Genomic DNA, 15,185 nt, shown 5'->3' with positions numbered 1-15,185 from the left:
CGATTATTTTGCAGTTTCTTTATTGAATTATTGCCTGGAGGTGTCTTTAACATTAAAACTGTCATGACAATGTAAATGTTTACAGTAAATATAGAACTACACAACTACAACCAATAATCTGAATATGAACAAAAACCATACATTTAAACAACAGTGTGTGTGTGTGTGGGGGGGGGGGGGGGCGCTTAAAATATATATAAATCTATGAACAGTATATTACACGATGTACTGACGATATGTTAAAAAACTAAACGATGACATAATATTTACTTTTATAATGAGGTTATAAAGATTATATTGGCCGAACTCTGTGGGGTACAGGGAAACCCTCTCTGCTGAACGACACCAGTCAAAGCTACTTAAAGGAGAAAACTCAGAGGGAACATCGTCGACACCCCACATGATGAGCTGCTGCTGTTGCAGTGAAGGCCCTCGTACTTTGCTGAACTTTTACAGGTATTTCAAGCATAAAATAATCTGTCAAACATGCTGTCAATCGTGGTTTGGACCTTTGATGTCAAAGTTGAACAACAGAATCCAGTAAGGCCACCAAGAATCCAGCGTTTCCCAGAGCAAACACAGCCAGGAGCAGAGTCTTTATGAAGGAGCTCTGAAACAGGAAGTAGAGCACAAGTTAGACAGCTGACACACGATGGTGTGAAAGCCTCTCCTCACAGACGTCAGCTCGAATGTCTGCACGTTTTCTATCAACCCAAGTTTGAAGGGGAAAAATCTTCCGTTAAGACTTAACCCTAACCCTTAACATGTTGATTTATTAAACTGTGTTTTTGTCTCTGACCAGCTGATCCGTCAGACATTCCAGGAAGACGAGTGTGTTCAGATCACATATAAAATGTATTATTAACACCATAATAAATAAAAAATAATTATCCAGAAAAAGATGGCTGTATAAAAGAGAGTTACATGTGTTTTACGTAGGTGTGCTGCAGCTGGTCAGGTGAGCAATAATTAATCGGTTCAACATTTAAAATAACGACCTACAGCTGCTAAATCTGTGCAAACATTTCAGTGTTAAGTGGGTTTCTTTTATTTAATTCCCCCTGTGCATATAAATGTTTTATTTTGAGAAGAAATGAAATGAAAGGTGAAGTTACAGATAATAAAGCAGCATCGTCCTGTTAGACTTTGTCTTTAATAATGAACACGTGCTCCTCCTGCTGGAGCGGCTGCAGTCTGCTTATGTTTAAAGAAGTACTAATGTACATATGTCAGTTACATAACATACGGACATGAGAAACGCAGACACCTGCAGCTGATACCTACCTGCTGCCTGCTCTCTGATTGGTTGGAGAGGATGGCCTGCATGTCAGCTGGCAGTGCTGCTGGTCAAACAGACAACAGTTAGAGCAGCTCACAGGTGTGTCAGTGATGCTCTCAGCACTCAGAGGTCAAACAGGAAAAAGATCAAGTGTTCGTACAGTTTTTGCAGTAGCAGTGCTTGTGAATCAGGAGGAGGGACCTAAAGAAGACCAGCCATGCCACGTAGCCAATCAGAATATATGTTGCCCAAGGCTGGGGGAGGAGCAGTGATGACTGACGCATCCCAAAGAACATGGCAATCACTGCAGACACAGAGGACAGGAGGTTATGGTGGCAGGTGTCTCTGGTTTCCTGTTGGGGAATGTTTTGGAGACCAACCTGCCAGGGTCTCCGTCGCACAGCCGAACACCGAGTGGGCCCAGGTAAAGAGGAATCTCCTGGACAGAGGCACGTTTATTTATAAAGTACCATTAGAGCAATTCAAAGTGCTTCACACAGTTAAACAAAAGCATTAAAAACATGATGAGAAAAGGAAAGCTAAATATATTAGATGTAAGTTCAGGTCCGGTCAGACCACAACAACAGTATATGCTTAAAGGGTCTGATCCCTGGTACGTTCACTTATTCTCTTCTTGTTAAATAACCTTGGTATCAGTGATTTATGAGTCCTCTTGACTCTTTGTGAAGTACTATGACTCTATGTGAAGTACTACGACTCTGTGTGACTCTATGTGAAGTACTACGACTCTGTGTGACTCTATGTGAAGTACTACGACTCTGTGTGACTCTATGTGAAGTACTACGACTCTTTGTGAAGTACTACGACTCTATGTGAAGTACTACGACTCTGTGTGACTCTATGTGTGAAAGAGTCGGTCTAGACCTGCTCTTTCTGTAAAGTGTCTCGAGATAACCCTGGTTATGATTTGGCGCTATACAAATAAATTTGATTGATTTATTGATTGATGTGAAGTACTACGACTCTGTGTGACTCTATGTGAAGTACTACGACTCTGTGTGAAGTACTACGACTCTCTGTGAAGTACTACGACTCTCTGTGAAGTACTACGACTCGTCTATCAGTGACCCTGTGTTTTCCCTAACCTTGGAATCAGTTATTTCCAGCACAGTCAGATTTTCATTTCTCTTTAATTCTGCTGAGACCCTGGAGTCCCAGCATCCTACTGGTACAATATTTGACCTCCCCCTTTCTTTTATTCATCCATTAGAGAGTAAAGTAGGCCGTGTGAAAAGGAGTGTTTTTAGCAATGACGTGAAGGCGGTCAGAGTCGGGCATGTCTAACATAACGTGGGAGATGATTCCAGGTCTGTGCTGCATGGTAACAAAACGCTGCTTCACTGTGTTTTGTTGTAACTGTTGAGACGACCAGTAGGCCAGCCCCAGATGTCCTCATATATCACTATCAGAGATGTATTTGGGCGCTGAGCCACAGAGAGCTTTACATTCAAGCGGTGAGTCTTTGAAATCAATTCTCTGAGTTACAGGTAGCAGAGATACGAACAATACCAATATATTTATATACTTTAATAACAATATCATGAATTTTGAATAAAACATTCAGTTACTTAATCCTTTAATTTGGCTGTCACTTATTAATGCAGTAAGTCTTCTTTATACAGGAACAGAGAAGTTACGAGAGACAGAAGTGTCCCTGCTGCGAAAGACAAACATGTCGGATTGAACCGGTTTGATCTTCCTGAAGGTCTCGAGCTATCCTCTTTTAGTCAACAGGTTCCTCATCCTTGGAGGAGAGAGTTCACATTCACCGTCTCTTTCCCCTCAGCTCCTCAGCTCCTCAGTCTATCCCTCCTTTCAGAGCTCTTCATCTCTTCACTGCTCTCTCAGTACTTTGTGGTGGGAAATGGACTTTTCTTTGCATTATTCAGATTGATTTCATCACAAGAATTCTTTACTCAAGGCACTTTACACTACTGTCACATTCACCCTTTCACACTCAAGGATGCAATAACTTATAGGGCCATACAAGGCCACTAATCGGCTAATCATTCCCACACCGAAGGCGATGCCTCTGGGAACACTTTGGGCTCCAGTGTCTTGCCCAAGGACACTCTGACATGTAAACTGCTGGAGCTGGGGATTGAACTGCCAACCTATCCTTTCTTCTGCACAAAATGAGACGCTGTTTTACAACCATGTCCTCTGGACAGGTTCAGGGACTTGAGTGACAGGTGAGTTCTGCTAGCTATCTGCGAGGTGTCAACTCAACTAGTTCAGTCACTGAACTTAACGTTAATGTTGTGTATCAAGTGGTTAAATATGGTCACTTATTATTCCACAAGAAGACGGTTGTTTAAAGGTAGCCTAAAAACCAGTGAGAGAGGTCTGGCTCTACCCACTATATACAGTATACAGTCTGTGTGCGTGTAAGCAGTGTTTACCTGTTTGAGTCAGGTGGGGGTCTGACTGCAGCCATTATTGGCTGAATGACAGATAAGGCCAGAACACAACAGCCCAGGGATTGATGCACACCTGCATCCTGCAGACACACAAAACACACACACACACACACACAGGGGTTGTGCAGTTGTTAAAAAGACATCCCTCTCTGCTAGTGATGACAGCAGGACAGTGACAAATTGTGTTTTTGTTTTCATAGTACAAAGGTCTCCTGGGCTGTTTGAACTGTACAATACTAAATTATACACAAATATAAACAAATAAAATGTTCTAAACTGTAATTCTTAAATAAGTGTGTGTGTGTGTGTGTGTGTGTGTGTGCATGTGTGCGTGTGCGCTCGTGTGTGTGTGTGTGCGTGTGTGTGTGCGTGTGTGCGTGCGTGCGTGCGTGCGTGTCTGTGTGTGTGTATGTGTGTGAGTGTGCATGTGTGCGCGTGTGTGCATGTTCGTGGGGGGGCCGTGTGTGTGTGAGTGTGCGCGTGCGTGTGCGTGTGTGTGTGTGTGTGTGTGTGTGTGTGTGCGTGTGTGCGTGTGCGTGTGTGTGTGTGCGTGTGTGTGTGCGTGTGAGTGTGTGTGTGTGCGCGCGTGTGTGTGTGTGTGTGTTGTACCATTCTCAAACCCTTCTTGTAGAAAAACGGAAGGCAAAAGGCCACAGTGGTCAAAGTTACAGTTAGCATCATCAGTCCTCGATGAACCTGCACACACACACATGCATGCACACACACACACGCACACACACACACACACACACACACACACACACACACACACACACACACACACACGCAAAGAAACGTTAGTTCAATCCCAAGAGCAGTGTGGGAGGTAAAACCTTCAATGATCAGGGAGGCAGATACCCTTTCTACTTTTAACTCTGTACTTGTGTGTTTGTCTGAATGAGTGTGTGTGTGTGTGTGTGTGTGTGTGTGTGTGTGTGTGTGTGTGTGTGCGAGTGATAGCTACCTGGAACCAGACTTTCTGGCCAAGAACAGATTGATTTGGCCAGTCAGGTTTATAGAAACTGGCGATGAAGGTACCAACACTTCCTGTTAGCATCCAGGCTAGCATCATGAGTGCACCTGGAGGAGCAGAGGCAGTTGAGCAGTCAGCTAATCTCAATGGACATACACTGCTTACGAATACAGAATATATCATCTGACGACAATCTCCACACAGAAACATCTGCATGCAGCTAACAGTCCGGTCGTACACTTTGTCTCAACTGAATTCTTGCGCCTCAAGCTTCTAGTTGGACAATGACGAGCACAAGGAAAAAGAAGTCTTGGTTATCTCAATAACCCCTGGCTACCCTGAACAACTGGCCATTACTTCCATTCATTTTCTTCCCTTCATCCGGCAAAGCGGACACAGGCGTCCCTCTCACAAGCAACATTCTCCAGCTTCTCCTGGGGATTCGAGGCGTTCCCAGGCCATATAAAAATTCCCTCAAGCGAGCTCTGGGTCCTCCCCGGGGTCTCCTCCCATTTGGATTTGCCTGGAAAACCTCCAAAGTGCCCGAAACCACCTCAACTGGCTCCTCTATATGTGAAGGAGTAGCAGCTCTACTCCGAGCTCCCTTTTGGTTGTCAGAGCTCCTTACCCTGCCTCTGAGGCTGAGCCCAGACACTCTGAAAAGGGATACTCATTTAGACCACTTGTATCTGAGATTTCATTCTTCCAGTCACTACCCAAAGCTCATGACCACAGGTGAGGGTTGGAATGTTGACGAAAGGTAAATCTAAAGCTTTGCCTTCAGGCTCAACTCCCTCTTCACCACAACTGTACAACACCTGCATTGCTGCTGATGCTGCACCGATCCGCCGGTCAATCTCACGATCAATGTCACCCTTACTCGTGAACAAGACAGCAAACTCCTTCCCTTGAGGGCAAAGACTCACTCCCCACCCTGAACAATCCACTGTTTTCCTAAGACTTGGAGGTGCTGACCCTCATTCCAGCCGCTTTGCACCCAGCTGCAAACCACCCCAAGGCCTAGAGGCAGTTTTCACTTTAAAAGGCTATATTGTCATCTGACTGAAATCAGTGGGTTTCAAGACTGGCAAGGTAGCCAGTAAGCTAAACATGCTTCTATCATTGCTATCGTTCCGTCCACACAAACTACAATAGTGAAAATAGTGAAAATAGTTCCATCTCCCCCCGCTGACTATTTGATCTCACTGGGTGTCTTTTGATTCTGATGTGTTGTCTGATGCTTAAATATATGAATAAATCTGACTTCATCTGCATTTATTAACATATACAGAGCCCTGGGATCAAAGTAAACCCTACATTACGTATTGTTGGATTACCAGTGTGTAAATATAAAACTAAAACTCAACCCACCATGCACCTTCATAAGGACAGGTCCCCGGGAGCCCCTCAGGACTTCAGGCTGTCCAGTGATGAGTTTTCTCTGGGTGGAGATTAACGGCTGCTGACTGTGCTTCCATAGTTTACCTGGAGGATATAATGAGTTTGTTAAAGTCCTTCAAAGAATTTTAATATGAGCAATTAATGTACATGTCAGGAAACTGTTTACTGCCGCTGGTGCAGTCAGGATATGACATCAAAGTTTCCAACGTTACTGTTTAACAGTTATTTAAAGATCTCAGAGCTCAAACAAACCTTTATCCATTACTGTGGTCAATATGGGACACACAAGAGTTACAGAGTACAGACACACTTTAAGTTATTCATGCATTCATAAGCCTGTACTTTATGTGTTTCCCTGTTCCTGACATCGAAGTAAAACTGAAGTAACTGTCATGTGACATGGTCAGTCAATAACTTTGATTGGCCTCTGAGACACAGGATGACTGTCAGGGTCGGTGTGTGTGTGTGTGTGTGTGTGTGTGTGTGTGTGTGTGTGTGTGTGAGCCTCCTCTCCTACCGTACTGAGTACGTCCGTTAGCTATAAACAGGAAGTAGTCCTGGTCCAGATCGTAGCGAGCTGGATTCTGATTGGCCAGTTTGACTGGTCTACTGAACCGGCACTGAATTGCTCCGTCTGCCAGCCGCCATGACATCGAGGAGAGACCAGACTGCAAACACACACACAAAGATGACTTATGATGTGGTTAGCCTAGCTTAGCATAAGGTTGGACACAGGGGTTTACAGCCTGTGCAGTTACAGTGTCTCTGCCACAGATTGTGGATGTAGTACCGTGGCGCTGGTTTTACTCTTCTGAAGCCAGAAGTGACTGAAGGAGGAGAGAGTAGATACACATTGTTACACCTTTGTACTGCTAGACAGGCCACTGGGGTAAGGACTTGTTTCTATGATTTAGTTATTTGACTTGCTCATAGATTTATATACATTGCCCCCTGCTGGCCATTACAAGCCTGCAGTTGTGCATTTTTCTGAATCAAGAGGCTACATCCACTTCTTACATATAGTCTATGGTCTCTGGCTATGCGGCTGGTTGCCAGATACGGTTAGTGAGTGCAGGTTTTGGTCTCTTGTGGGTCAGTGGTACCAAACCTGGTAGCGTCACAACGACAACACGCCTCCAGTACGCTGCCCACATTCACTGCTCCCAGCTAGTGTTTGCTTTATACATTTTAAGCTTGTGTACTTATAAAACAAAAAGATACTATTTTTAATTTGATGGTGTAACTTTGGGCAGAGCTCGGTGGTTTCCCACTCTTTGAAGCTTTTTATGATAAGCTAGGCTAACCATACTCTTATTCCAGCTTCCTAATTAACATGCAGTAATGAAATCATCAACAGAAACATTCTGAACAAGGAAATGACATGTCACCTGTGACTCGTCCTCGGGGTGAGTTCGTCCACTGACGAAGGCCGCACTTACTGATACTCTGTTCCCTTCTTTGACACACATGTACAAATCGTCATTGCCCTTCACACACACACACACACGCACACACACACACACACACACAGAAGCACACATCAAATGAACATGTACTGTAACTGTAATATTCAGGTTTTTGGGGTAAAATATTTTGGTGAAAGAATCATAACAGGAAGTTAAACTCATGCAGAACACGAAGCAGTGAGTGGTTAGTTGTTGCAGCAGTAGTTGATACAGATTGTATTCCTCTGTGGGACTCACTCACCATCCACGTGTCCAAGGACAGAGCAAAGGCAACGTATCCTTCAGACGGGCCACTCAGCTCAAACATCACAGACTGCAGAGAGAAGTGAGAGTTCAGTCAACACGTAGCTGTTAACAATGTCCAGGCTTAATCATGACGGTCAAACAAAACACATCTCTGGTTCATGCCCTGTTTAACTTTATTGTTCAGTATATTTATCATAGTATTCCTTTGTTTAAATGTTATGTTTTGTTACATATGTATGTTATCTTTGTGTAACTCTGGACGTCAGGAGACGCAAGACAACTTTCAGAGAACAAAGTGAAATCTAATCTAATTCCTCATGTGTCTCACTCAGAGACTGTCTGCAGGAGGTGGAGGTAGCCCTTATGTTTGAAAAGTGAACCTGTATTCTCTCTAATGTCCAGCAGGGGGGCGACTCCACTGGTTTTAAGAAGTCTGATTCTATAGAATGAGAAAATGCTCCTCCTCCTCCCCTGATTTATTCCCTCAGTAAACATTAATGAGTTTATGGTCTCAATCTCTGGTTTCAAGTCTTCTTCGACACAGCATGATGTTCATTTAGTCACTGATGCTCCCGTTTAGAGTCACAGAGTCATGTCACATCACGTCACTATCAAGAGAAGCCTCTCTAACCCCTCGAATAAACAGAAAGCTGATCAATACCTTTTTAGTTCTAACGAAACAAATCAGAGTGAAACTAACTGGCAACATAAAAAGCTTCAAGCTGTGAGGCTGACAAGCAGACTGTCAGACATTCAAAGAAAGCAGGTGACACACAGCATGTCTGTCTGGATGTTCTATTGTAGCATCTCTGACTGTATAAAGTGAGAAGGGTTAAAGGTCAAACCGTGCTGCCTGGTTCCTCTGCAGTCATGGACAAGAAGAAGCAGTGAGGATCGTGTTCTGGAGCACAGCCGGGAGGATCCAGCAGGCAGGACTTTGATTGGCCACACCCCTCTGAGGTAAACTACAGGTGTTTGATGAGGTTATTAGTCTTAATGTGTTACACTCATATCACATGTAAGTGTATTAATAACTGCATGTTCAGGCACAATCAGCACTCCAGATGTGTCAGTGTTGTTAGACTCACAGGCCCGGGCAGCACAGAGGGTGTGTTTGTTTGTACTGGAGGAGGTGTGGCCTCTGACTGAGGTGGGAGGGGAGTAACACCATGCTGATAGATGATTGGTCCAGGCTGCTTCACCCAAAATACCAGGAAGCTTGTAACTACAGTCACACTGGAAAATATATAGATTCACACACATATAACATTCTGCCATAAAGTGATGAGCAAACAGTTAAAGAGAAATTAAGCACCTTTTCAACCTCCTTCATCTATCAGAGTAAGCTCTTCACAGGTGTTACACAAACTGTTGTTCTTTCAGAGAAATAAAGAGAGAGAGAGAGAGAGGAAAGAGAGACTGATTATTGGTCCAGAGGATAATTCAGGTATCCTGCAGCTACCAGATGCTCTCTGAGAAAATACGGCAGCAGAGGAGGTCATGGAGGAGGAGACATTTAACAGCGTTTTGCTGCCTGGATATTCAGCGTTACTCATTCCAACATGAGTGAGGCCGAGGCTGCAATGCATCCTGGGACATGTAGGCACTGCCTGCACGGCTCCACCAGCAGGAGAGGAATTATTTTTAGCTTTATTGACTGCATTTACAATTGATCACCACATTTTGACACTTGGGTCTTTGTCAGGGGAATATATGTGTGTTTTGTTTGTTTGCCTGCCTGACACCTTGACCTACACCTGTTCTCCAGGACCTCCATTGTTGCCACTTACCAAGCCTGCCTGCCAGCCAACTTCCTCCAGGACCACTCCATCACTCCCCAGCCCAGTACTCCCACCAGCTAGCCCTTCACTATCCCCCTGCCAGCTCTTCAAAATACAACACTAATTGACACCTTACCTGTTGGCCTCTGGGTTCAGCCGTAACTTGTGACAAATGTCATTTAAAATGAAATCTAAAATGTGCACAGTGCTGGTGTGTGCTTAGAGATGTTTATGTTCATGTGAACACATAAATATTGTTTGAAATCATTTTTCAGCCTTTAGAAAGAAATAAACTCACAAGAATTGAACCTGTTGGGGAGCATCGTCAGGAGCCGTCCAGACGACAACCACCCGTGTCTGTCTGACAGCACTGGTGTGACTCACTGCTGAATCCTGGGCACGCACACACACACACACACACACACGCATGTAGGCACACACACACACACACACACACACACACACACACACACACACGCACGCACACACACACACACACACACACACCACAGATTTATATGGTATGTTTTATGTTGCATCTGTTTGAGTGTTAACCACTTCACCACCACCACTACCTGCAGTGTTTTACTATGTGTTGTTGTGTGTCTGTGTGCGTTTTAACACCTTGTGCTTATAACAGGTGAGCAGCTGAGTCCTGATGGGATCGGTCAGGCTGAAGGTTCCAACCACAGATGCTGAGCCCTGATTGGCTGGATCCCTGGCCTGAAGCAGGAAGCCATCAAAGTCAGCGCTTCCTGTGAGGACGACTGTAAAGGGATGTTACAAAGAGTTACGTTACAGTAGAGAGTCAGGGTGAACAGCTTAGAGTCACTACAGCTTAGTAAGCTGAGTCAGGACTCTAAGGATTTCACCAGGTGGAGTTTACAGTGAAAGTAAAGATGCACAGGATTCTTTATTTGGAGTACAGAATATTTTCATCGTCAGGTTTCAGTTTGTTTGTGTTTCACTGATACATATCTCAGCGATGGGTTTGCGAACAGTGTTTGTCACCTTGGACGCGGTCACCAGGGCTGAACTTGGTGCTGTTGACTTGCAGGCGGTAGGGACTGGGACTGGTCTGACCGGTGGCTCGGTGGTGGGGCTCCATGCTGCCACAGGCTTTGGTGACCTTGCCATTGGAATAGCAGCCTGCTGGCTCCCAGTAACACACCAGGACAGCAACAAAGAGAGGACACCACACAGGAAACATCTGCAGCTGCAGCGTGTCCACAAAGTCTGAAATAAGAGACACCAAAGCTCTCTCTAAAGGAAACAGATCCATCTATTAGAGGTTTATCCGCGCTGCAGCAGCTTTGTGCTTGTGGTGTTGTTCATGTGACATATCAGGGACAACATGAGCAGTCATCTCCATGGCTGGGCCTGTCTGCTTTTAAACTGCAGTGTACTAATGCAAAAATGAAATAGTTATTTATAGAGGATTAGTATGACTTAGTATCAGCACACACCAAGCCTCTCCTCCTCTCTGAGTCACATTAAACATGACCGTCTCTATGCAGCAAAGAGACATTAAAACAACAAATCACTGATGATCACTTCTTCATGGTCGCCTTTGTGGGGACACTTTGCTTTGACCCCCTGAAGGGACCCCTCTTTGGAAAATACATCCTTAAATGTGAACGGTGACATTAAACCTGTAAGGTCTGACTTCATCTGACTTCCTACAGAATGAGAGAGTGAGTCTTTAACGGGCTGTAACATCTGAGTTCAAAGCTTTCTGTACACAATGAAAACTAAAGAAAGACTGAGGAACAGCAGGATTATAATGCTTTCGTTCACTGATGTCTCAGGTTAGTGGCACAGTGATGCGATAGATGCATGCTGGAATACAAGTGAATGTAAACTAAATCAAAACTAGACAATAATCAATAAATATACAAATCAATAAATAAAACAAACAATAATCAATAAATAAGCAAACAATAATCAATAATCAGAAAACAAACTAAACAATAATCATAAACAAACTAAACAGTAACCATAAACAAACTAAACAATAATCATAAAGAAACTAAACAGTAATCATAAACAAACTAAACAATAATCATAAAGAAACTAAACAATATCAGAAACAGACAAAAGAATAATCTACCTCTGGAGGAAACTTGTGGAAGAAGACACTCTTAAACTCAGCTGCAGGAGCAAAAACCACCTCAACTCTGAGGAATCATTTCAATCTGTACGTACATACATGTATAAATATGTGTGTCACTTCCTCTCCCAGTGTGTGTGTGTGTGTGTGTGTTTCAAAGTGCAGCTTCAGGTTTTTATTGCAGCAGTTTTACGACCTTTTGGACTATTGGAACAACCTGATATCACATTCATACACACAAAACTTTACTTGTAAAACATTCCTGTAATATAATTCAAATCATTACATTTCCATGTGTAACTAATAGACCAGGATAATAGAGACTCCTTCATAACCTGTTGTTGTTTTCCTCCTTGTTGACCTCGTTGCCCCCTGTGAAAGCTGCTCACCAGGTGCACACGTGCAGAAAAGTCCTACTTTGATAAGCAGCTGACTTCCTGTACTGTGTGCTGCTAACACAGCTCTTTGGAGACACTTTTGTATGGAACCAACAGAGTGTCACACACACTGACACATTACTGTTTGTTTTCTATGAGTGCAAGTCACATGATCTCCTCCTGCGTCCACAAGAGACTCTGCTCACACATTTAGGTTTATCTGATCACATGACTGATGGCTCCATCCCAACAATAGATCAAACCAACACAGCAGTTAATAATGTTAGTGACTCCTCCCAGAGGCCTGAACTCTTTCCTGTCAGAAACCTGTGTTCGATCCCACATGTTCGGTAGAGTAAGAAGTGCAGATGGTTAGCACAGTATGTCTGGTGCACATCCTTTGGAATGGTTTGGCTCCACCTTCATTATGTCAGTTTGTTTCATTTTGCTCAGAGAAGTCGATTAACTCCAAAAGAACACCCTCAATAAGAGATTGCTCTGTACGTCGCACAGCCTTTGGGCAGTCAGCCACTCGGTGGAACGCCCTGCCTGGTGACGTTTAGAGCTGCAGCTCTTTCTGCAGCTCTTAACCCCTAGAGATCAACAAAGGATTATCTTATTTTAAACTGAAAAATCTGAGTTTATATCTCTGCTTTTAACTTGGGCAACATACTGTCTTTGCTGGGGTGTGTGTGTGAGTGAGTGTGTTTACGTTGCCTGCTCTATGTCAGTCTGTAGTGTTGTAGTCTTGTTGTTGTTGTTGTAGAATGGTAACATTCATGTTTAGTTTTGTACCTGGTCCCTTAATAAATGTAAAAACTAAATGAATGATCAGGTGGAGATTTTAGCTGCAACGTGCTGAGTTACCGCAAGTACTAACCAAAAGTGTAGAAGAAGCGACCGGGTGTTCAGATCAAAGTGAGATTCTCCCCCCAGATATGTCTGCATGTCTGAGTCTCAGTTTCACTGTAAACAGTAAGTTACACAGAGGCTGCACTCTGGCTTACGTCAGCGGGATGAAGCCCAAACAGAAACAGATTTTCTTGTGATTGACTTTAATTAACGGCTCTTCAGTTTGCTGAAATAACAACATCATGATGCAGATTAGGAACAAGTCAACATGAAGCTTTTTCAGGTCTGTCCTCAAGAGGAGAAGAAAACTACTTTCAGAACACTTCCCTCCAGGCCCCTGCCTTCAGATTCTACATTTTGATGTAGAATCTGAAGTAAATAGAGATTACTTGACACCAAAGGGAAGCAGCACTGTGACTCTATGCAAACTTAATGTCACACAGGGTTACTTTTCATTCTGGGTATCAGTTCAGGTCATGATTCTTGTTAAAAATGAAATGTTTTACTGGATGTTTGAGTTACAACAGCTTCCTGTTTGACGGGGACGTGTTGGAATAAGTCACGTCCTCCATGGCCATGCTGACATTCCCGATCTGAAGAGCTTGATTCAGGTCTTCAAGCTATATAACACCTGTAAATGGCTTCATATACACTTACATTTCAAAGTACAATCCTAATGGCTGACTTCCTGTTTGGTAAAGATCATGCCACCAAGAGACTCTTCTTGAAGTGTTGGTTACATGTCTTACACCTTCAGTGATGAGGCTGATGTGGGTTTGGTTGGAATTGAAGTGAGAATGATCTGAACACAAAAAAGGAACAGAATATAATTGTCAGACGTTGATAATAACCTGTTAATGAGTGAGAAACGTTAGCCTGCCTCTAACCCTTATTAAAGAGTAACCACATAGAGAACTGAGTGACCTTTCTGCCAGGATTTGATAATGAGTCGACCTGCTGCTGACAGAGCAGGACACCAGGACACATCCTGTCATTCACAGTTTTACAGCAGACTGGCACAAGATTGAAAGTGTTTATTGTGTTTATGCTGTTAGTTATCAAAGAGTCAAAGTAAGTCATTTCCTGCCAATGTTCCCCATCAATGACCCCTGTCATGAACGTGATGGCTGCAGATAGACTGTGGAGGCCTGATTAAACACTTAAAATGATAGGAGCTTTATTTTAGACCAGTTTACTGCTCTGAGGTGCAGTCTCAGTAACAGTCTGTGAATATTTGTTTCACATGTAATTCAGCTCAAACAGATTAATTGAGTGTTGTGTTTCTAAGAAGAAAATGTTGATGCAAATGTCACCACATCACACGTAACGTCTCTCTAAGTGATTCAAGGCTAACTGTGGTTATTTTAAACGGGACGCTATTTCAACATATATTGGGTTTTTTTAGGTCTGACAACATTACAGAAAGGATCCCCACAGAGAGAGGATTCTGCTCTATTTCTGCCTCATCGCTTTAGTTCAAAACAATCACAATATTTCGGTAACACACTGATAGATGGAGGCAGCGACTCCCATTTAATTCAAGGTTAAATCACTGTTTTTCTTAATGGAGTCTGGTGTGTTTGCAGAGAGCGATGTAACGTCTGTTTGTGGTATAAACAATCATGGTGACGTCATATGGAGCCAGAGACTGCGCAGTAGAGATCGGTGAGTGAAGCGGTTGTAGCCACTTCCGCTAACCCAAACACACACTTAACTTACCGAAAAAACAGCAAGGATCCCGCACGCCGGCGTGTTTAACAGCAGAACAGCTTCTCTGTGTTGGTCTGAGGTTAACGTGCACAGGTATGTAAACTTCAATGACTGTAGTGATTGTTTTAATTGTTTTAGTCCTCTCCTCTGCTCACCCGGAACTGATTGGCTGCAGGAGCCGAATTTGTCAACAGAGCTGTCAATCATCACTTTGACAGCATCAAATAACTAATTAAAAATAAACCTTACAAAAAAATGAACACTTGGACATAAATCAGCATGATAATAACTAGCTATAATGACAGAAACCATGTTTGAGAAAAATGTATTTGACGTGTATTTTGAATTTATAGTTTGACTCATGTCCCATCTGTTAACATGGAGGATGCGGGCTTTATGACCTATACTGCAGCCAGTCAGCAGGGGGCCCTGAAAATGTTTTGGCTTCACTTTTAGGGACCTGTCATGTCGTCCATCTTTTTATACAGTCTATGGTTTGTACCTGTGAGCCATTTAGACCCTTTAGCAGCTTCCAGGTAATGAGACTAT

The 15,185-nt window shown here is 43.4% G+C and overlaps 1 protein-coding gene across 1 annotated transcript; it reads right to left on the bottom strand.

Annotated features, from left to right (window-relative positions):
• Positions 1-517: 517 nt before the first annotated feature.
• frrs1a (ferric-chelate reductase 1a) lies at positions 518-10,869 on the bottom strand. The gene is made up of 16 exons (XM_069684133.1): positions 10,599-10,869; positions 10,212-10,354; positions 9,886-9,980; positions 8,895-9,042; positions 8,652-8,771; positions 7,802-7,873; positions 7,483-7,581; positions 6,612-6,762; positions 6,065-6,178; positions 4,685-4,800; positions 4,330-4,416; positions 3,703-3,800; positions 1,660-1,718; positions 1,440-1,583; positions 1,285-1,340; positions 518-610 (listed from the first exon to the last, which is right to left on the bottom strand). Exons 1-16 carry the CDS (start codon positions 10,867-10,869, stop codon positions 518-520), a joined length of 1,866 nt encoding a protein of 621 aa, XP_069540234.1.
• Between the last annotated feature and the right edge of the window lie 4,316 nt (positions 10,870-15,185).

The sequence above is a fragment of the Semicossyphus pulcher genome, unplaced genomic scaffold (assembly GCF_022749685.1).
Source record: "Semicossyphus pulcher isolate SPU_LCO1_2020_fin unplaced genomic scaffold, fSemPul1.0.p SCAF_7, whole genome shotgun sequence".
NCBI lineage: Eukaryota > Metazoa > Chordata > Actinopteri > Labriformes > Labridae > Semicossyphus > Semicossyphus pulcher.
This window is presented reverse-complemented; position numbering and strand designations above follow the sequence as displayed.